The following is a 20,850-nucleotide window of genomic DNA, read 5'->3' on the forward strand; positions in this document are numbered from 1 at the left end:
TCCGGCCTCAATCCAACCAAGCTCGGGCCAGCAGGCGGCCAAAGTGTTGGATGGGGATAACTAACCCAGCAAAGGTGGTGGGCGGTGTAGAGGCACGACGGGCAAGGCGCCCCGAGCCGAGTGCTCTTGTGTTCTGGTGGAACTTGCATCGAACTCGCGATGGCTGTGAGAGGGGTATGTACTGGTGTACTGGTGTACTCTGTACTCCGTATCTGGCTTGATTCTGTATCCGTCCATATACGGCAGTATCCCCAATCCTGTGTTATGTGGTCCTGTACTCCGTACTACGTACTGTATCCCACAAGCATTATTTTAATATTTTAGTCAAGTGGCTGTGAGGCTGGAGGTGTGGCTGAAGGCCCAGCCACTCAAATTGCAGAACGCGACAGGTCGTAGGCCAGTGCCAGTGCCAGCAAACCACACCACCGACAGAAGGGTTGCTCTTGTTCATGTGCAGCTTCGCCTACCGGGAGAGGGATGCTGTTGGCCATCTGAATCGAGTCGCCCTTGAGCGCCTTCGACGTTGCCAACCCCCCTGTTGACATCACGATATACGATCGATCAATTGTTTCCGCCGCCGCACGACTTGAAACGAGCCTTGCGCACGCATGTCCACTCAGCACCGACCTCTCTGCGAACCTGTCAGCTCGTCCCGCCGGTGTCATGGGCAAATCTAGCTCAGGCCGGCAACGAACCGGCTCAGAAACAGCGTCCCGGTCCGAGCGACGACGAACTAGCCTTCGCGACTCGACAGATGGACGCGCCGTCACAGATTCATCTCGGCGCACGTCCGGTCGTCGCGATGATTTCGACCGCGGCCAAGAAACCGTTCCTCCCTTCAGCGATGCAGGCCGTTCAGTGCCATCAAGCATCTCACGGTCCGCGGAAGGCAGCTTCGTCACCGCGCTCACGGCCGAGCCAAGTGAGATCACCGAGGCCTACCGCGATGAGACAAGAAGAAACAAGCGAGGCAGAGAGTACGAAGAGACGGGCAACGTATCACACAGGACCGACAGAACTTCTACATCCGAAACCGCCCGGAGGGCACTCAGCGGTGAGGAGTCGAGGAACGTGTCCAGAAGAAACAGTGACCGAAGTCGCCGCGACTCCCGCAAGTCCAGCAGGGCAATCCAGGAGGACCTCACAGGCGATCGGGTGACAGACATTGCTTCCCTCCCGGAGAATCAGTTTCCAGGCGCATTTCCAGCCACTTACTCGAAGCCGTACCGACCTCCCGGGCTGGCCGCTGAGTATTATGGTGACCAGGGAGACTCTGTCGCCTCTCAACCGGGCGTGCGGCCCAATCCACCAAGCATTGTCACCAGCGCCGAACAGTCGCATCTAATGGAGCCGGCGATTGAACCTCGGCCTCCCCCTGAACCAAGCAGTCTGGGCCAGATCGGTGCCGCTGCCAGTTACTTCGACGCCGGTGATTCTCACTGGCACACTGAAGCATACTCGACTCCTCCGAAAGCCAGTAAGCCAAACAGATACGACGATCATGGTGCCAGTCCAAGAACGAGCCCCCGGCCCAATGGTAGTGGGCCAAGACCACAGATTCATGGACTCGGCGATGCGAGTCCCTATAACGTTCCTGTCACGCCCATTGTCGCCGGCGCGGCCGCAGAGTACTATTCTGGTTCGAGTGCAGGCGCGATGACAAGCTCAGTATATCAAACACCATCCCGACCTCCGATGGTGTCTACTTTTGGTTCGGCTCCATCATCTGCCCCTGCTGGATTCGGGGGCTCGTCGCAGGGTCACTCGAACACAGCGTTGTACGGCGCCGGTGCACTCGCCGGTGCCGCGACCGGCGCTTACATGGCAGCCCACGCTCACGACGAGCATTGGCACGGCCAGCCCCATCCTCCTGGCGCTAGCAGTAGTCAGCCAGCTTTTCATGCTTCATCAATGCAGCACGCTCACCGCCACAGACACAGGGGACCACTCGGCAAACTTGTGGACTGGATTCAGGACCCCGACGCGGTGGCACAATATGAGCAATACACCGAAGCCATTGGGGTTTGCAAGTATTGTTTCGATCCCAGAAGCTCTCCGGCAGATGCCCCGAGAAGACATCATTATCGTCGCCGAAGGCCTTCCTCGGGCAGTCGGTATGGAAGTACCACCCGAGTTGACAAGACCGCGAGATACTCGTCCGATGAAGAGCGACGAAGGCGTTCAGGGGCAAAGAAGGTCGTTGTCGGAGGTCTAGCTGCCTACGGCGCGGCCAAAGTTGGGGATGTCCTTCTCAAAACAAATCACGATTTCGATGACACGCACTCAGTCAAGTCTGGACAACCAATCGATCAAAGCCGGGCTGGCCGCCAGGACCGGGATGTTGGCTCTGGCCGCAGAGCAAGGTACTACTCGTCCTCGGAAGATCTTCGAACGCAAAGACACGAAAGTCATCGAACCAGGGCGAAGCCTCACTATCGTGTCGACAAGAGAAATTCTCATCGGCGCGATTCAACCTCTTCCACTTCATCTTTCTCTTCTTCTCACGGCCGTTCATACGGCGCAGCGATGAGAGCTGGGCTTGGTGCTGCTGGACTGGCCGCCGGTGCAGTAGCATTGGACAATAAGTTACGGGATCAGCGCAAAGGCAGGAGTCGTTCGCCCTCTCCCCGAAAGAAGTATTTCTCGAAAAGGGTCTCTCCCATGCATTCGTATGTAGATCTCTCAACTACGACCACGGGACGGGGTAGCCTGGTAGGCTTCTTCACAAGCCCTTCGGCCAACAAGCGGAGGGGCAAAAAGCCAAAGGGATTTTTCAATTTTGCAAACTCTTCAAGTTCCTCGTCTGATGCGGATCTCGCTTTTGGAGAGGGCACTGTGCGTCGGAAGGACTCCAGACGACGGCGTGAAGAGAGTCCAACGAAGCGCGACAGGCGCAGTTCTACGAAGGACATGATTAAGCTTGTGGCTGAAGGCAACGCTCTGGCTGAGGAGAGCGATCGACGAAAGGGTAAAGGTAGGGAATCATTCAATGCTAATGAAATCGCAGGCCGGGGCGGTGCAAGATCGAGTCACGACAGATTTTCAAATGATGGCCCAAGTGTTGGACACGAAGATGGTTGGTATGATATCAATGATGACGACGATGATCGATCCTCTAGCAGTGTGGATATGTCACTTGCTTATGGAGAAGAAGCCTCAGAATGGTCAAATCGAGATTCTCTCGGCCTTGGCCATGGGGGTCCGAAACCGACCCACGGTCGAGGAAGCAACGGCCTGACGAGGCACGAGCAGGGGCGGACACAATATTATCCCACATCAGAATATGGCGAAGGCCGCAAAGCATCTACCTCGGCAGCCGCTGGTACTTCGACGACTAATTCAGGGAGGTCAGTAATCCACGATAGTCTACCTCCTATGCAACCCTTCGAGCATCGACCAATTTCGGGCGCGATAATACCAAATACCGTCGAGGACTATACAGGTCAAGCTCATGCTCGGGATAACAGCTTCCCTCAATCTACTCGAATAGCAACACATTCTGTGCCTTTGCGGCAGCCTCAGCCCTTCGCGCCTGTGGCCCCATTCGTCTACGACGAGACGTTCGGATCCAGGAGCCAGGATTACTATCCCGCAACCCCCCCTTTCGATGTTTCTGAGAGCAAGCGGAAGTCTGCCAGAGATGCCGGTGCCTCAAACCGTTCAAGACGGGACTCGAGTCCAGCGAAATTGTCGTCACAAGATTCTAGACGCTCTATGGGCTCCACTGTTATAGATGAGCAGTCTAATCATGATAGGAGCCAGACCCGAGACAAACCAAGAAACAAGAAAGACAGACGGGACGAGGAAGGCCGACGGAAAACAGCGGATCTTGCGCTTACCGCAGCAATAGGCTCCAAAGCAGCCGGTCTAGATACCCATGAGACAACATCTAGCCCGAAATCCTCGCCCGAAGCCAGCCGGGGGTCAGTTGATTCTACAGATGAGCAAATGGCCAGGATCGAGCGCGAACTTGAGCGCCTCTACCAGGAACGTCGGATGATGAAAGACCAAGAGGGCAAGCAAAGGAACCAGAAACCAACCAAGGGAGTAGATTTTGCGGAACCTCTACTGATGGGTAAAACTGAGGTGCGTGGCTCGAGCCAGGGCACGACAAAACTCCGCCGAAAGCCAAGCCTGAAGAAGACCAAGGATCCGGGGGCGGAGGCGGAGGCGGAGGCGGAGGCAGCGGCGGGTTCCAAGCGCGAATCCCAGCAAGAGTCCATTGCGGCGCACCGTGTGAAATCGACTCCTTCTCCGGTATATGAGGATTACGGGGCATTCTTTGTTCCGAAAGAGCTTCAAGAACATCTCAAAGAACACAACGACAAGGCCGAACACAGGGATGATATCGAGGCAAATGTGGTGGAAATTGCTCCAGGCGCGGCAAGGCCAAAGCGACAGCATCCATTCGATCCTTTTCATTATCGTCCTTTCGGCCTAGAGCTAGATGATGACCCGATGATGCATCCTTGGCCTGTGCCACTGCTGGAGCTGGTTGAACCAACGCCGCCCGGCAGTCAGACGCACAGCGTTCTAGGGGACACCAGCCCCGTCATTACCGCGAGATCTGCCGAAGAACATGTCGATATAGGGGAGCCACTGGAGCGCGAACACACCGCGGAGATCAAGCCGACTCCCGTCGATGGCGATACTTATTTCGACAAAGTCCAAACCCCAAGGGATGACCCGGCTGATGACACTCCCCTCTTCGGGTCTCAGGTTGGCGATGATAGTGCGATTCAAGATTCAGATGCGGTAGACAGAGGTGAGCCTGGGATCAGCCGTGTGTGGACGCTAGGAGAGAAGGAGGCGGAGGAGCTCGAGCGCCGGCTTCCTGTCGTCGATGATGCGCCTCAGATAAGTCGGGCCTGGACAATCGATGACAAGGAAGCTGAGCAAATCGTCCATGAGATGTCCGGTGGATTAGGGGACGAAGCTGCCGCGAAGAACGGACCTCAGATCATTGAAGTCGAGCCCAGAACCCCCCAGCTCCCCAGCCCTCCTCTGATGTTTGCCGAACCCGAGAGCATCGGCCAAGAGCAGCCTGACAAAGCTCACCAAAGCCGAGTTGTCTACCAAAGTCCTTTCACAGAGTCCGTCAGTGATCTTGGAGCAAGGGCGATTGACCACGAGCATGCTCATACTTCGGTTGCCTCAAACCCGCAGGAAACCAATGATGATCGTGGATCGCGTGGACGAGAAGAAGACGAACCCGCCACAGGTGGACGACCTGGTCAAGAGCATGCAATAACCTCAAACGGAGTACAACCAGCGGTGCCATCGGGGCACAACTCTGTTGCTTCCGAGACGGCGCCTGCGTTCGTACCACCGTCTGAAGGGCGTGATCGTGACCTTGACGACATAGTTGACCCTAACGGAAAGCCGATCGCTGACTCTACAATTCTAGAATCTACAAAACCTGAGCCATCTAGTACTCGCGATGGATCGAGAGACGAGCAAGCATGGTTGGACTCGGAAGTAGACTTTCGATCCGATCGCGAAGACGGGGTACGTTCGACCAGTTCGAAACGATCTAAGACGTCGAGGCGTGCATCTGGGAGTGATGCCGGATCTGGGACCAAAAGCTCTCGTCGAGCCAAAGGTCAGTTCACTGCCGAAGAAGAACGCCCAAAGACACCCCGCAGATCTCAGACCGAGGGCGGCTCGCATTCTCTTTCAAACAAGGACAAGGATAAGAAGTCTTCCGGTTTCTTGAGCAATCTCTTTTCCAGCTCGAAGAGCGATGTCAGCACTTCGAGCAGAAAGAGTTCAAGATCATCGAGGTCCGAAGAACTAGCCGAGCCCGGACTGGATGGTCAGAAAGAACGCCGGAAGAAGCGCAGATCTAGGGACAAAGACCCTGATGATCTCGCCTCGACTATCCCTCCATCGGCCAGACTAACTCGACGTCTTTCTGACCCTTCAAACGGAATTACCCACGAGCCAGTAACGTCCCGAGATCAGAGTGTGGATGACGGCTTCGTTTCTGCAGAGCAATCTCCCGAAAGACATGGCGAGTCTTTTTTAGAGAATCGCCCCGAAATGCCACTACCAACGGTCACAGGTTCACAGACAGGTCCTAATGGTGTCTCGGGGCAAGCTCCCGCCCCCCTGACAGAATTGCCATTCCAGCCCCTGGCCGGGCTGGATGTTTCTGTCGACGGGCAAACGAATGCTTTGGGGCACGACAATGCCCCTAAGCTCACGCCCGAAGAAGAGGCTCAGAAGGCTGAAGATGGTACAGAGGCTTTCCAACAACCCTCGTCGGTGCCGCCACCATCTGCTTCCTCGCGCCGCCTCTCTGCAATAAGGACCTCCGATGAACCTTCCAGTCCAACGCTCACCAGTTCCCCAACGGCTGTTCCGTTGCACTTCCGGCGACCACCTCTCTCGCCCACCAACGCACGCTTCTCAATGAGCTCACCGATAGCCTCTCCAAGCTCTCCGTTGACAACACCGCGCACCCGCCAGGGGCGTCCCAAATCAACCGAATTCCGATCAAGCACAGAGTTCCGACCGCTTTATCTGGTTGAAAGGCAGAACTATGCAAAGAGAGTACCAAGTCCTGAGACGACAGAAAATTATCCATCTCTGCCCTCGAGCAAAACAAGCTCGGCACATCCCTCGATGGAAGATCTCCGCGCTGAGGCACAAGCTCAAGAACAACCGGAGTATTTCACCCTCTCACGTATCAACGCCGATATGTTCCGGGGAAGACGGCACAGTTACTCTCACTGGCACGATGGAGAAAAGAGGCGTGAGTCTCCAGACTATTTGGATTCCAGATCAGCCACCCCAGTCCCCGGAGAACATCAAAGAGCTCGCGAAAGGGAAAAGAAGGCTAAACCTAGGTATGAATTTCATTCGCCGAGTGAGCTGTTGCAGGATCCAGCTGCGCTGCCTGAAGTACCTGCAGTGGATGAGGATGCCGGGTTGGCTAGTCCTCTTCCTAGCATTGTAAGCACCGAGGCCGAACAGGACTATATGAGCGCGCGGAGCCGAAGCTTGTCTTCGACAAGAGCGCGAAGTGTCAGCCGGGGTCGAAAAACTGCTTCGAGCTCTAGATCCACTTCTGCTTCCTGGAAAGACGCTTTGTCGACCACGATAGCTGCTGCTACCGGAGTCGTGGCGGGCTTGACGGCACATACATTGGGGAAGACGTCGACTGAAGATGACGACGTCAAAAGTCGCGAGATCCCCGCCGAGGGCCCATCAGCACATAGTGGGCTAGAGTCGTTCGAGACCGTCAAAGACATTCAAGAAGTGGCTGGTCCAGAAGATGCAGGTCAGACCCAGCAACTTCAACCAGAAGCGGAGCTTTTCCATGGAACAGCTGATTTGTCGACGGGACCTGAGTCTCGAGCACCCGCCGAACTTGCAGAGGCAATAGAGGTTCACAGCCCTGATTCCAGATTGGAGCCCCCAGCAGAGACGACTGGTGCATCCCCTTCACTCGCCCCGAGTGCCCAGGGTAGCAATGTTCCACCAATTGGCGGCGATATTCCAGAAACCGATTCCAAATTAACCAGCGCCCCTGCATCAAAGAGCGCCGAAGACGACCTGTCAGGATTGGCTAAGGACGGATCAGCATCAGCGACAGAGGCCAATCTTGACAAACAGAACCTCCCATCTCAGGATGGTTTGGTAGAGCAAAGTCTTGAGGATCACGTAACTTCCTTTGTGGTAAAGCCAAAAAAATCCAAGAAGGAGAAGAGAAAGAAACGCAATGCGCTGGCATTTGATGAAGAGTTGACAGGCGAGCCACAAGGCATCCTCCCTCCTGAGTCGGTCAATACTGAAGTTGGCAAAAATCAGGAGCCTGCAGCCGCCGTGCTACCACCGACTGTCGCGTCAACTGCTGGGGAGTCTCCTTTCGAAGATGTTCACTCGATCCAGGGGGAGTCAACGGGTGGGAAGGAACCCATACCGACTCTACATAAAGTTGGGGATGCCTCTACATCACCTGAGACTATTTCCTCTAGCCAGCCTCCTCTTGCACCCGTGCCCTCAGAGAGTGTTCCCTCCGTGCATACTCTAACCGAGCCTACACCCTCTAGCTACTTTGAAGAGGGAGGTCACCAGACTGAGGATCAGGAACGGCCACACGCTATCAAACTCGATGAACTGACAAATGCCGCAATACAACCACTCCAGCAAACTGGCCCTGAGGTTCCGGACGAGTTAGACTCGGGCAAATCAGTCCCGCAAGGCGATGACTTATCTGTTACATCCAATTCGAAGACTTCACAAGCAGACTTGGACCCTCTCGAACAAGCCTTTGAAGCGGCCGTTCAAGCTAGGGGTTTGAGTGACGGCGCGAGCCTCGATGCAGCATACCAAGCCTTCCAGCCAGATGCCACTGACCAGCTTGATGTGGGTGGCTCTCCATTGACTACGATCGAGGAAGAAAGCGAGGCACCCACGACTGCGTCCGAAAAAGATGCAGTGAGGGTTGCACACGAGGCTGTTCCCGAGCGTAAACTCTCGAAGAAGGAAAGACGAAAGGAGAAGAGGCTCTCGAAGAATGTCAACACTGAAGATGAGTTACCGGAACAAGAGCCTATTGATCGTGAGCAGGAAATCACACCAGTTGATGATTTTCAGGCGCCCGAAAGCGAGGGGATTACAAAAAGGCCTCTGGCTGATGTGGACGCCTCTAAAGACGGCTTTGTAGGCAGCTTGGACTCGCCGAATCCCTTCGGCAATGACTTTGAAATCCATCACGGTGAAGGCGACGATCCGAGTATCGTCGGCCATTCCAGTGCTGGAGATCCGATTTCAGTGGAGGCAGAATCCACTGAGACGCCGCAAAGTGATCCTAAGCCAGAGGCGGGAGACGAGGAATGGCCAACTACCTTTGCGTCGAGTAAAAAGACCAAGAAGGGTAAAAAGAACAAGAAAAGGCAAGCCCTGAACTGGGACGTCAGTGAGCCAGCTGCAACCGAGGATACTGTGCCATCGGCCAAGGAAGGCAACGTTTCTCAAAGCACTGTCTCAGCTGGTTCTGAAAATCAGAGCGAGTCACTGCCCGACACAAGGGCCGCCGATCAGCCGGTCTCTCTTACACCAAAAGATGTCGGCACCACAACCGGGGAGCACGCGGACGCTTCGCAACCTCTACCAACGCTATCTGAAGAGCCTTGGGAGATGAGCTACAAGAAACCCAAAAAGTCCAAGAAAAAGAGTCTTACCTGGGCTGACCAGAGCTGCAGTGGTCAGTCAGTACAAGATGCACACCCAGCTACAACTTCCCGCGGATCCGAACTGATCGCCAATGACGACTCAAGCCCCAGTCAAGGCCCGCTCTTCGCAGACAAAATTGCTGAAGAACCATTGAGTGATGAACTGCGAGTGGCTTCGGCCGACGATCAGCAACAGATTTCGACCGCAGAGAGTGTGGATGCTTCTCAACATCGCGCTGCACCGCCTGATACTCCGGAAGGCGTTGAGACTCCAGCCATCGCGGACGCACTAGCTGACGATGCAGCACTGAAAGGGGGTCAAGATACACTCGGTCTATCTGAGGCAGTTGATGGTCAAGAAGAGACAGCCCATGGTGAGGTATTGCACCCTGGTGACTTGAACCTACCAGAGGATGCAACCACACCTGTAGCCGAGCAAGGTCAGAATGAGGCTACCATCGGCGAGTCGGGTCGTCAGATGGAGTTTGCTCAAGACCTCAATCCCGCCGAACAAACGCGTCAAATGATGACTGATACCGCTGGTGTTATCGAGGATGAAGCATCACAGGGGGCTGACAAGACTTCTACTCCCCACCCGGACGACCTCGCAGATGTACTGGTGCCTAATCAAGAGATCCCTCCAGCAGAACAGGGCGTCACCTCCGACCTCGCCGCAACACCAGACTCGCATGTCAATGTAGAACCTCCGGCAGAGCAACATGCTTCGGAAGAAGACTTCTTGTTTCCAGTAACTACCAAAAAATCAAAAAAGGACAAGAAGAAGAAGAAGAAAATGTCTGCTTTCGATGACCTCGAAGCTCCATCAGCCGAAGCCCCATCAGCCGAAGCTCTATCAGCCCCCACAGGAAAGACGAGTGAGGTCGATGTAAGAGAGCCTGCGCCAGCTCCTGCTTCAGATAAGTTGAAGACCAGTGAAACGCGAAAGTCTGGAGACGTTTATGGACCAGACGAAGATGCTGGACGGGCAGACGGCCAAGAGAAGGTCATCGATGATGCCGAAGATTTCACTAGCAACGCAAAGTCAAAACGGTCGAAGAAGGATAAGAAGAAGAAGCGGCGGGATCGTCTCGATGATTTCGAGGACAGCTTCGGAAGCACACCTGGTCCTAAAGAAGAACTGCCAACGACAGAGACTGTGAGCGGAGACGTCGCATCATCACCCGCGGCGACTCCAGTGAGGTCTCAGTCCGCTCATAGTGAGAACACGATTCCACACGCAACTGATGCGTTAGAAGGACTCAGCACTTCCGCTACCAAAGTAGCCTTTGGGGACTCCGAAGACCTGGGCAACAGAGCTGTTGACGAGCCTCCTGCGGTCGACAATTTGGTAGCTGAGCCTGTCTTAGCTGAAGCCCCCTCATATGAATCGCCCGCAGCTCAGCCTTCCCCTCTTGAGGGTTCATCAGTACAACCACTAGAAACCCAGCCTTCCACAGTCAAGCCGCCTCCATTTCAGTCTCCTGCAGTTGACACCTTCATACCTGAGACCGTCATAGATGAAGTTGCGGTCCGCGAAGAAGCTGGGTCGGCTCCGCCCGAAAGCGTCGATCAAGCTCTTGATGAAGGCTGGGGCGTCCCGGTCAAGAAACGCAAAAAGGACAAGAAGAAACGCCAATCTAAACTGGACGATGAAATTGGCGATCCGCAGGCCCCGGATCCTGGCACTGTGGAAGCAAGGATAGACTCCGAGCCTGTCTCCATCACGAATTCAGCTGTCGAAACTCCCAAACGCGAAGACTCGATCCTGGCCGTTGACGGAGAACCCCAGAATGTTGGTGAAGAAGAGTGGAACCTGGCCCCAAAGAAGTCCAAAAAGGACAAGAAGAAAAAGCGTCGATCGGAGTTGCAGACCATAATTGGTGAGTCTGAAGTACAACCTGATCCGGCCGGACAGCCCACATTCGAAAGCACCGGTGCCACCAAGGATGAAGAAGGGCTGATCCAACCCCCGGGCTCCGACGTGTTTGCCGGGTCTCAGGGGCGAGAAACAGAACGAGGTCTACCGATTGAAGACAGTGGCACGGCCGCTTCGGGCGAGGAGTTTGGACAGCCTCAGAGTCCAGGAACAGCGGCAAATGAACCTGATAACACGCGGACCATGGGAACCATGGTATCTGGAGAATCAAAGGATGAAAACATTGAACACGAGGCTCTCTTGGACGAAGTAGGCACGCTCACAAACGAAGGAGATTCAAGGCCTGAAGCGGATCTTCAAGAGATTGAGACACAACAAGCGATTGAACTAGGAGGCGACGCTGAGGGGAGTGCCACTGAGATCTCCGATAAACATATTGGGTCCCAAGGTGAGGTTCAGAGTGAGATTCCTGCCGACGAGCCAATTCATTCTGCTCGGGGCGTTCCAGGGCAAGACGAAGTGATGAACCCCCTGGCAGAATCCCCACAGCGAGAAATCCCACCACAAGATGAAGCACTAGATCGGATAGAGGACCCTGCTACTCTCCCGCCTCCACACACCAGCGCACCTTCAGAGCCAGACCTCACCACGTTTCCAGGGGAAAGCAGTGTGAATGAAGGCCCAGCCTTGCCCGATGGCGACTTGACGAGACTCGAAGACGAAGACGGCCAGGAATGGAGCTTCACCGCGAAGAAATCGAAGAAGGCCAAAAAGAAAAAACGGCAAGCGACGTTTGATGACAGCGTTCTCGAGTTGCCCACTTCAGTCGCCCAGATTGAGGACCAGGGTGTTGAGGCGCAAACAAATCTGGAACATGTCCAGGATGCAGATCTTCTGGCAAACCCAGCAGAGAAAGACAACCTCACGCCTGCTGTCCAAGGAGGGCCAGTTGAGCCTTTCGTCGAAGAAGAATGGGCAGTGTCCAAGAAAAGCAAGAAAGAAAAGAAGAAGAAGAAGCGTCAGTCGACAATCGATGAGGCCGTGGCCGAACCGAAAGTGAAGCTTGGGGCTAGAGAGGGGCAGCCAGACCTGGGTCCAACGGTCCAGGTACAGGGAGAAGATATCCCCGAGAGCGATTCTGCTAGGGGTATGGCCGAAGCCATTCCCTCCGAAGCCCCTACTAAGACTTCGACCTTGGAAGTTGTCCAGTCCGAAGAGCAAGATGAAGTAGGTCCACATCATGACTCCGTTGAAAATGATGCGAGCTCCGCGAAGCAAAAGATTTTTGCTGCCGAGAACCCCATTTCAGTCTCGGTTAATACCGATGGGGAGGTTCTCGACGCTGGGAGCAACGGCGAACGAGAGGCGGGTTCCAAGTGCCTGGAGGGCACGCCACCGACCTTAGCTGCCGACCAAGCTGTGGAAGAATCAACCCAGGCAGAGCCTCTTTCCGTCCTTGCCGCCACAATTCACAACGATCAACTAGCGTCAGCCTTGCATCCGCTTGAAGAGGACCGGGATTTCCCCACATCCAATGAAGAGGGCAAGATTGAAGAGTATGGGGTCATACCAGATGCTGCTTCTTCTGCACTGAGGCCGACAGCATCAGGCGATCCTCAGATACAAATACTGGATGGCAAATCCCAGCCTTTAGACACGTCGTATGATGCGAAGGAGGATCAAAGCGAACTGAATACACCCACGAACGCGCCTGATGCAGCCGAGGATGGAAACGCCCCGTCGAAGAGATCGAGGAAAGAGAAAAAGAAGAAACGGCCAACGATCGATCAACCTTTGCTTGAACATCAGCTGCCTGAGCTTCAACACAGTACAACGTCAACAGAGGAATCGGCCAGAGAAGCTGAAGATACTATCAACCGCCAGGAAACTCCATTACAGGACGTGGAATCTCAACCACTGGGCGGTACAGATCTTGCAGCGATTAGCCCACTTGTCACCTCAGAGACAGGCATAGAAGAAGACAAGTTTCGCATCCCAACGGCTTCCAGCGGATCAGCAATCGCTACTGAGGAACCTACCCAGGCTGCTCCGTCTCGCAAAACGTTTGATGGAGAAGGTGGCGGCGACTTCCCTCCGACAAGTGCCCGAGACCAAGACACCGTTGTGCCAATGGTTCAAGACTCACCGCCTCTGACTACACACCAGGACTCCCCGTCAAAGGATTTGAACACAGATAAGATGCAGGCCGAACTTTCTGCTGTTGATAACACTATTGAGCCATCAGAAGCAGCAGTCTGGGCTGCCGGAGTGTTGGAACCGGAGGCTACTATCCCCGAGGAGACCGACATCCAGGCCAATCAACCAGTTCCTGCCGAGCCTTGTCCAGAAGATGAATGGTCAATCCCGACCAAGAAGTCGAAAAAGAAGTCGAAAAAGAACAGATCTTTGGCAGCGCTGGAGAGTGAGGACCACAACGCTCCAGAAGAAGAAGCCTCAGTACAGACAGAAGATCAATCTAGAACCGCAGAGATCACCGAGGACATCCCCCCGACTGAACAGAAAGCTATTGTACCGCCAGCCGATGATGTTGAAGGCGATTTTACACCCATCAGTAAGAAAATGTCCAAGAAAGACAAGAAGAAGAAGAAGAAGAAGCTATCCGCGTTCTCGAGTGCCGCGGCTTTCGAGGAGACAGAGCTTCCTAGGGACTCGGAAGAGGCTATCCCCCAGACCCAGCCTGCACAAGATGAGACTCAGCCTCCGAGCCCGCCCAAGGAACCTCGCGATGATGTTGCTACTTCTCACAGACCAACAGAAGTCCCTGGGACTGGCGCCACGCTTGCCGAGGACAGGTCAGTTAATGTTACCGAGCAAACCACGGAAGACATCCCAGCAGAGGCTATGATTACCGATCGCCGGGACATAGGGCCCCACGAGGACATTGCTGCTGAGGAAGCCCAGCTCCCCAAGCGGAAGGCGAGCAAGCACGACAAGAAGACTAAGAAGGCAAGGAGACAATTCGAGTTCAATGGCAGCGAAGCACCTCCGCCTCCCCCTGTTTTATCAGAGCCGGATGAGACCAAAGAAGATGTCTTGGAGAAGAGTATGCCTGACGAAAGCCTACCAATGTCGATCCGTCCAGCTGAGGAGAATGATGATCTATCGGACGTGAGTGCAAGCACCCGTGAGAGACGCAGAAGGCGAAGATCCCCTCCGGTTTGGGCAGGCGAGGAACCTGAAGACTTGCCAAACAGGCGGACCTTTACACCCCCTCATGACCAGGACATCATGGATACTGCGCTGGGGGTTGCAGCTGGACTTGGTTTCGGTGCTGGTGACAACGAAATCTCGAAGGAAGTTTCCAAACCCCGGCTTTCTCCTGCTCGACAACAAACTGAAGGATGGTCATTTGCTCACCTTGCACCGGCTGGCGGTACATCACACTTGGATGCAAACCGAGATAGTGGTGTCCAGTTTGAGTCACCAGTCATGCCTATGGATCACTTTACCCGCCCGAGAGACAGTGGCTTTGTCCCCAGTCCAGCGGATCAACACCCCGCTGATACCGGTCTGAGAGACGTTGGGAACACTACAGTGCGTCCTCTCCGGCCTCAGTCGCCCACAAGCTCAACTGAAGATGTCTCCAACAAGCCTTTCACATCCCGACCACGCGACGATAACACGTGGGAGACACCTAGAAGAAGACCATCGCCAGTTGAGACAACCTCCAAGGAGCGAACGTCGGTTCTTTTCAATTCTTCCCCGGCGTTGCCAACACCACCAACCATAAAGCCTGGGTCCAGAAGCCCAGAAGCGCCGTCGAGTCCTTTGCGACGGAGTCCAAGCATCCATGGTCATCGACATAGCCGTGAAGACTTGGGACAGAAGGCCAGGGCGGCCCATGCCCTCGAAGGCAACGACGAGCTTGCGTCCAACTTGATCGCCAGGGCTGCCACAGCTGAGGTCAATCGTTCCACGTTCGAGCCGGCCGACGATGAGATGGATAGAGTGTTTTCCCCGACCAGGACTGCTCTCAACACCATCCGTGAGGATCCCGTCGAAGCGACGCTGCCTTCAAGTCTCGGCGCACCTCTCCTAGCAGCGGCGGGAGTCGGCGGCCTTGCTGCGGCTGCGGCTGCGGCTGCGCTTTCGAGCTCCTCACGTGACTCAACCGCAGCTAAATCTCTTGGCAGAAGCAAGTCGAGAACCTCGTCACTTCGCAACTTGCGCAGCGCCTCCATCTCCCCATACGACCCGGCCAGTGCCGCGTCCAGCTCATCCAAGGCCGTGGTCGATGAGAGAGGCTCGGGAAACATTGTCCCCCGCGAGAGGGACATGGCGGACATTTACGTAAGTTGACTTCACCGCTCGGAACCTTTTTCCCCCCTCGTTCCCAAAGCTGACAGCGCATGTAGGACGGGTATGGCTCCTATCCTGGTAGCCCTAAATCGCCCACGCGACCTCCAAGTGTCCGGCGACGACAGAGCATGCAACAAATCAAGGACCTAGAGACCAGGCTAGAGCAGCTTGCTAGCGAGAACCGGGCTCTGGCCGAGGCCAAGATAATGGCAGAACAGCACCTGGAACAGGCCCATTTCGAACGCAACAGATCTGAGAACCTGGTGGAGGCTTCACGGAGCGCTACAGCTCAACTGCAGGAGCGGGATGCGGAGATTGCGCGTCTCAAGGAAGAGGTTGCATCTCTGATTGCCACGCACGAGGCTTTGAAGCAAGAAAATGAGCAGAGTTTGTTCAGTCTGCAACAAGAACGTGACCAAGCACAGTCACGCTGGCAAGAAACTGCGAATGAACTGGACACACTCCGATCGCGTCATACCGAGCTCTCGAGCGGTATGGAATCTATCGTGAGACACGAGATCGATACCGCCCTCGCAGACAAAAACGCCGAGATTCTACAGCTGCGTCAGGAGCTGGAAGACGCTAGGGACAAGATTCGAGAGTTGCAGTCCCAAATACTGCAGAAAGGGGCAGACGACGTGGTTGTCTTCCGTGACGAAGACTACTTTGACGCAGCCTGCCAGAATCTCTGCCAACAAGTGCAAGGCTGGGTTATGCGCTTCTCCAAATATAATGACTTGAAAAGATGCCGAAGCACAAATGAGGTGCGGGACGAAAGGGTTGTCGACAGGTTTGACAACGCGGTCCTCGACGGCTCGGACGTGGACATATTCCTGGCCGATCGAGTCAAGCGACGTGACGTGTTCATGTCGGTGGTGATGACCATGATCTGGGAATACGTCTTCACCAGGTACCTATTCGGGATGGATCGGGAGCAGCGACAGAAACTGAAGGCGCTGGAAAAGAATTTAGCCGAGGTCGGGCCCGTGAACGCTGTACACCAGTGGCGGGCTCTGACCCTCACGCTCCTTTCCAAGCGGGAGAGTTTCCAGGCACAACGGGAAAGTGACACGGAAGCGGTGGCGCTTGAGATCTTCAACACGCTGTCCAGGTTTCTACCTCCACCACAAAACCTGGGAGAACAACTTCTAAGCTCATTACGGAATGTCATGCAGACGGCGGTGGGGCTCTCTATCGAGATGCGCACGCAACGAGCTGAATATATCATGCTCCCGCCTCTGCAACCGGAGTACGATACGAATGGCGATCTGGCACGGAAGGTATATTTTAATGCCAGTCTGATGAATGAAAGAAGCGGGGAGACGACGAGCAATGAGGAGCTGGAGCGAAATCAAGCAGTGGTCCGACTCGTGCTCTTCCCCCTGGTCGTCAAAAAGGGCGATGATCGTGGCGAGGGAGATGACGAGATTGTTGTTTGTCCAGCGCAGGTGCTGGTCGCTCGTCCGGACAAGGGCAAACCCGGCAAGGGCTCAGCACGAGTTGCCAGTGGCGGGAGCCAGGCTGACCGGATGAGCGTGGATGCTCGAAGTCTTCGAGCGGTGAGCACGCACAGTCTGGGAGCCATGAGCGGCATTGACGGTAACGACAACATGATTTGAGGGCCACATCAGAGGATTGCAGGTTCTAATGGCCACGGCTACACAAGGACTACTACTACTGGGGGACGGACATTACTTGCATAGCGAGGGTGCCCTTGGTTTCCCGGGTTTGAAATGCATTTGCAGCAAGCAGGCTTTGGAGCGAGCAGTAGCTTTTACTTTTGGGCACAGTGGGATATTTATTGACGAAGACACGAATTTCCTTGGGGGTTGGATATACGGAGCAGACAGTGTAGGACATAGTCACCTGGCTAGGACCGAGTACCTTGGGTAGATAGTTATGGAATCAACCACTGAGTACTGTGTACTGTGCATACTTGATTGATCGCCTTGCCTTTGGTCGGCCAACCCGCAGGCAGAACCAAAGTCACTCTTTACAGTTAGGTGACAGTGGCTTGAGAACCAGAAGTCGAACATGGCGGGCGCGGTTGGGCGGAGGCTGGAGCCGTAGGAGCCGTGGAGCGGTTTCTTGACTGGCTTGTGTAGCTACTAGCTACCTGGTAAGGTACCTCCTAGGTGCCTCCCACGTCATACATAATAATACTGACTGTACGTGTACATCGGTATCGCCAGCATCCGTATGGAGGACTCTGTATCTGTACATTACCACTACAGGCTCTGCATATGCGGCTTGCCACCACGACAAAACTCAAGACTCGCCTCTACAACAACAACATCCTCCGGCTCGAGTGCAGTGAGAGTGAGCCAGTTATGTGTGTAGCTACGAATGCCGCCGCACAGGTCCTCAGGGCGTAAAGAGTCAACCGCCCACCGTCAACCGTCAACCAGCAGAGACAGCGTCGATTTGGACAACTCGTCCGTTGCTCGTCCTGCCAGTGCTGGATGCTGCTTGTCCAGAGATTTCCATAACTTCCAACTCTCTGCCATCCTGTTCATCTTCCGTCCTCCTCTAGTTCTCGGCCATCTGCACCGATGCATCCCCTCTCACCCTCCACTGGTAACTTGTCCCCGCGGGCTGGCGAGGCACGCGACCAGTCTCGACCACGAATAAACGCCCCTGCTCCTGCAGCCAGTCAACCCTCCGCCATCCCTACTGTCCCTACCACCCCGGCCGATGGCAAGAAGAAAAGAAAACACCGCGGAGGAAAGAAGAGAAGGAACCGCCGACAGTCCTTTGCCGCACCCTCTGAAGCCTCTGCCGTGCCGAGTCTGGATGGAGCGGCGCCCGAAGACCCTCTGATCGAGGAATCGCAAGAGTCGGGGTCCCTACGGCCGCCCTTCTACAAATCCAACACCGGCAATCTGAGCGGAGGCAGTCTCAACAGCGATGCTCTGCTCGATCATCGGGACCAGCCGGTCATGCGGCCTCGACGTGACAGCAGGCCGACCGCCAGCTTTCTCGCCACGTCGTACCGAAATGGCCCCCTCTCGACCTTGGATACGGGTGCCCGACGGAGGCATCGCAGTCAACAAGATGTGTCGAGCCCGCATGGTTCGGAGTATGACAGTGTCAACGATCGGACACCGTTGATCTCAGGCAGCCGTCAACGCAAAAGCCCGGTTGAGACTGGCTATGGACTTTTTAGAGCCAAGTCCAACACCTCCACTGTGTCAACCGGGTCCAAGCAGCAGAAGAAGCGAGCGATTGGAACTGCCCAGTCATTGCCGAAGTCTGAGCCAGAGTACGACATCAACAATCCTCCCTCCGTGCCCCCAAGCCCCACATTTGGCGCGCAATTTGACGATGTGATGGTCGACGAGGGTAACTTTCTGGATCGACCTCCAGAGAGCCGGAGAACCCATCCAGCGACCAACAAGGATGTCTTGGTGGATATCGACGGCGATGGGGATGCACAGCCTAATTCGGCCCCCCCAAGCCCTCGACTGCGACCAGAAGGCATCCAGCGACACCGGGCCATGACCTCCGCCGAAGAGGATGTATGCTTCCCCACCGATGCGGTTTCGGAAGTTGGCGACGAGTATTACAATCAGTCTCAGCCGCAAGGCCCCTTTGCCACCGGTGGACGACGGAGGCGACGAGATCGGGAGTGGCCTCAGCTTTGGGTGCTGGATGAATGGAGTCGCGTCGAGAAAGAGGAAAGGGCGGCCGGAGAGCGACGGGCCAAGAAAATCAGTGAGCCGGTGTTCGTGGAAGGGAGGCTCAGGCCATCCAATACCGCGTGGCATCGGATGCAGGAAGATGTTCAGTATCGATACACGTACTTCAACGAGGAGTTCGAGAGTACGATTCACGCCCAGACGATATCAGAGCTGGTCCAGCCCGGAGGCACTTTCCGCGAATTGTTCATTCCGGACCCCCCTGAGCTGAGTGACTCCAGCAGCAGCGAAGACGAGGACTTGTTGGACCCCGATCAGACGGCCGAGAACCTAAGCGGTGCCCCGAGTCCCAAGTCCCAATCCGGACTGACGGCGCATGCTGGAAATTCCACCCTTACAGAGGGTATCAAATCGCGGTTGGAAGCGAATGGCAAGATTTCGGAGCAGTCCTCAGGGTCAGCTACGCCGCGAAGACAGGCGCTTCCCAAGCGGGCGGCGAAACCCAAGAAATATGGTCCTCGTCCGACCTTCTGGCTTGATGTGCTCTGTCCCACGGACCAGGAAATGCGCGTCCTCAGCAAGACGTTTGGTATCCATGCCCTCACCTCCGAGGACATCATGATGCAGGAAGCCCGAGAGAAGGTCGAGCTGTTTCGGAACTACTATTTCATCAACTATCGGACGTTTGAGCAAGACACCAACAGCGAGGACTACTTGGAAGCCATCAACATGTATGTGTGTGTGTTTCGGTACGGCATCGTGACGTTTCATTTCTCTCCGATCCCCCATCCTGCCAACGTACGACGGCGGATTCGACAGCTTTCCGACTACCTTATTCTCAGCGCGGACTGGATCTCATACGCCATCATTGACGACATCACCGATGTCTACCAACCGTTGATTACCAGCATCGAGCAAGAAGTCGATCAGATCGAGGATCTCATTCTCCGATCCTTCCACAGCCGGAGCGAATTGGTTGGCCATGGGGGGGAGAAAGGCTCGGATCACGGGTCGGAGGCGGAGGAGCCGGAAATCGGCGGGATTGACATGCTGCTGCGGATTGGCGAATGTCGCAAGAAGGTCATGTCCCTCTATCGCTTGCTCGGAACCAAAGCAGATGTGATCAAGGGCTTTGCCAAGCGCTGTAATGAACAATGGGAAGTCGCCCCCAGGTCGGAGATTGGTCTATACTTGGGTGACATCCAGGACCATATCTTGACCATGACCGGGAACCTCTCTCACTATGAGACTCTCCTTGCTCGGGCACACGGCAACTATCTGGCCCAAGTGAGCATTCATATGAACGAACGGCAGGAAGAGGTGAGTGGCCGCAAGATCTGTACGTTCAAAATGATGCTGATAGATTTAGACTGCGGATGTGCTTGGCAAGTTGTCCGTCCTTGGGACGGTATGCCTCCCTCTTACGTTAATCACGGGTACGTGTGGTGACGCCATGGGTGATGGTGATGTTGATGTTGATGGTGGTACTGACTTCTTTCCCAGGGCTGTTCGGTGCAAACTTCAAGGTTCCTGGACAAGACATTGACAACCTTAACTGGTTTTGGGCGACCACGGCCGGGCTGCTCTTGTTTGGAGTGACTTGCTTCTACTGGTGCAAGAAGGTGTACAAGATCATCTAAGCTTGACAGAAACAGAAGCAGAACAGATCCATTGTAGAAGATGGTCAAGCTCTAGGGGAGGTATGGTCCATGGAAGCTGGCAACAACTTGAGGGTCCAGGCACCAGGCACCAGCACCAGGTACCCTCTGAGCCTCGATGTTATGTCGGGCTGGCCGGCTGCGCAGAAGGCAAACAATTCCACTCTTCTGACATG

The 20,850-nt window shown here is 55.1% G+C and overlaps 2 protein-coding genes across 2 annotated transcripts; both read left to right on the forward strand.

Moving 5' to 3' along the window:
- Window positions 1-663: 663 nt before the first annotated feature.
- On the forward strand, window positions 664-16,997 carry A1O3_03283 (uncharacterized protein; the record flags this gene model as incomplete). Its single annotated transcript, XM_007733421.1, has 2 exons — window positions 664-15,369; window positions 15,435-16,997. 2 exons carry the CDS (start codon window positions 664-666, stop codon window positions 16,995-16,997), a joined length of 16,269 nt encoding a protein of 5,422 aa, XP_007731611.1.
- Window positions 16,998-17,930: 933 nt separating this feature from the next.
- On the forward strand, window positions 17,931-20,656 carry A1O3_03284 (uncharacterized protein; the record flags this gene model as incomplete). The annotated part of the gene is made up of 3 exons (XM_007733422.1): window positions 17,931-20,336; window positions 20,386-20,452; window positions 20,520-20,656. 3 exons carry the CDS (start codon window positions 17,931-17,933, stop codon window positions 20,654-20,656), a joined length of 2,610 nt encoding a protein of 869 aa, XP_007731612.1.
- Between the last annotated feature and the right edge of the window lie 194 nt (window positions 20,657-20,850).

This window comes from Capronia epimyces (genome assembly GCF_000585565.1).
Source record: "Capronia epimyces CBS 606.96 chromosome Unknown aczIQ-supercont1.3, whole genome shotgun sequence".
Lineage (NCBI taxonomy): Eukaryota > Fungi > Ascomycota > Eurotiomycetes > Chaetothyriales > Herpotrichiellaceae > Capronia > Capronia epimyces.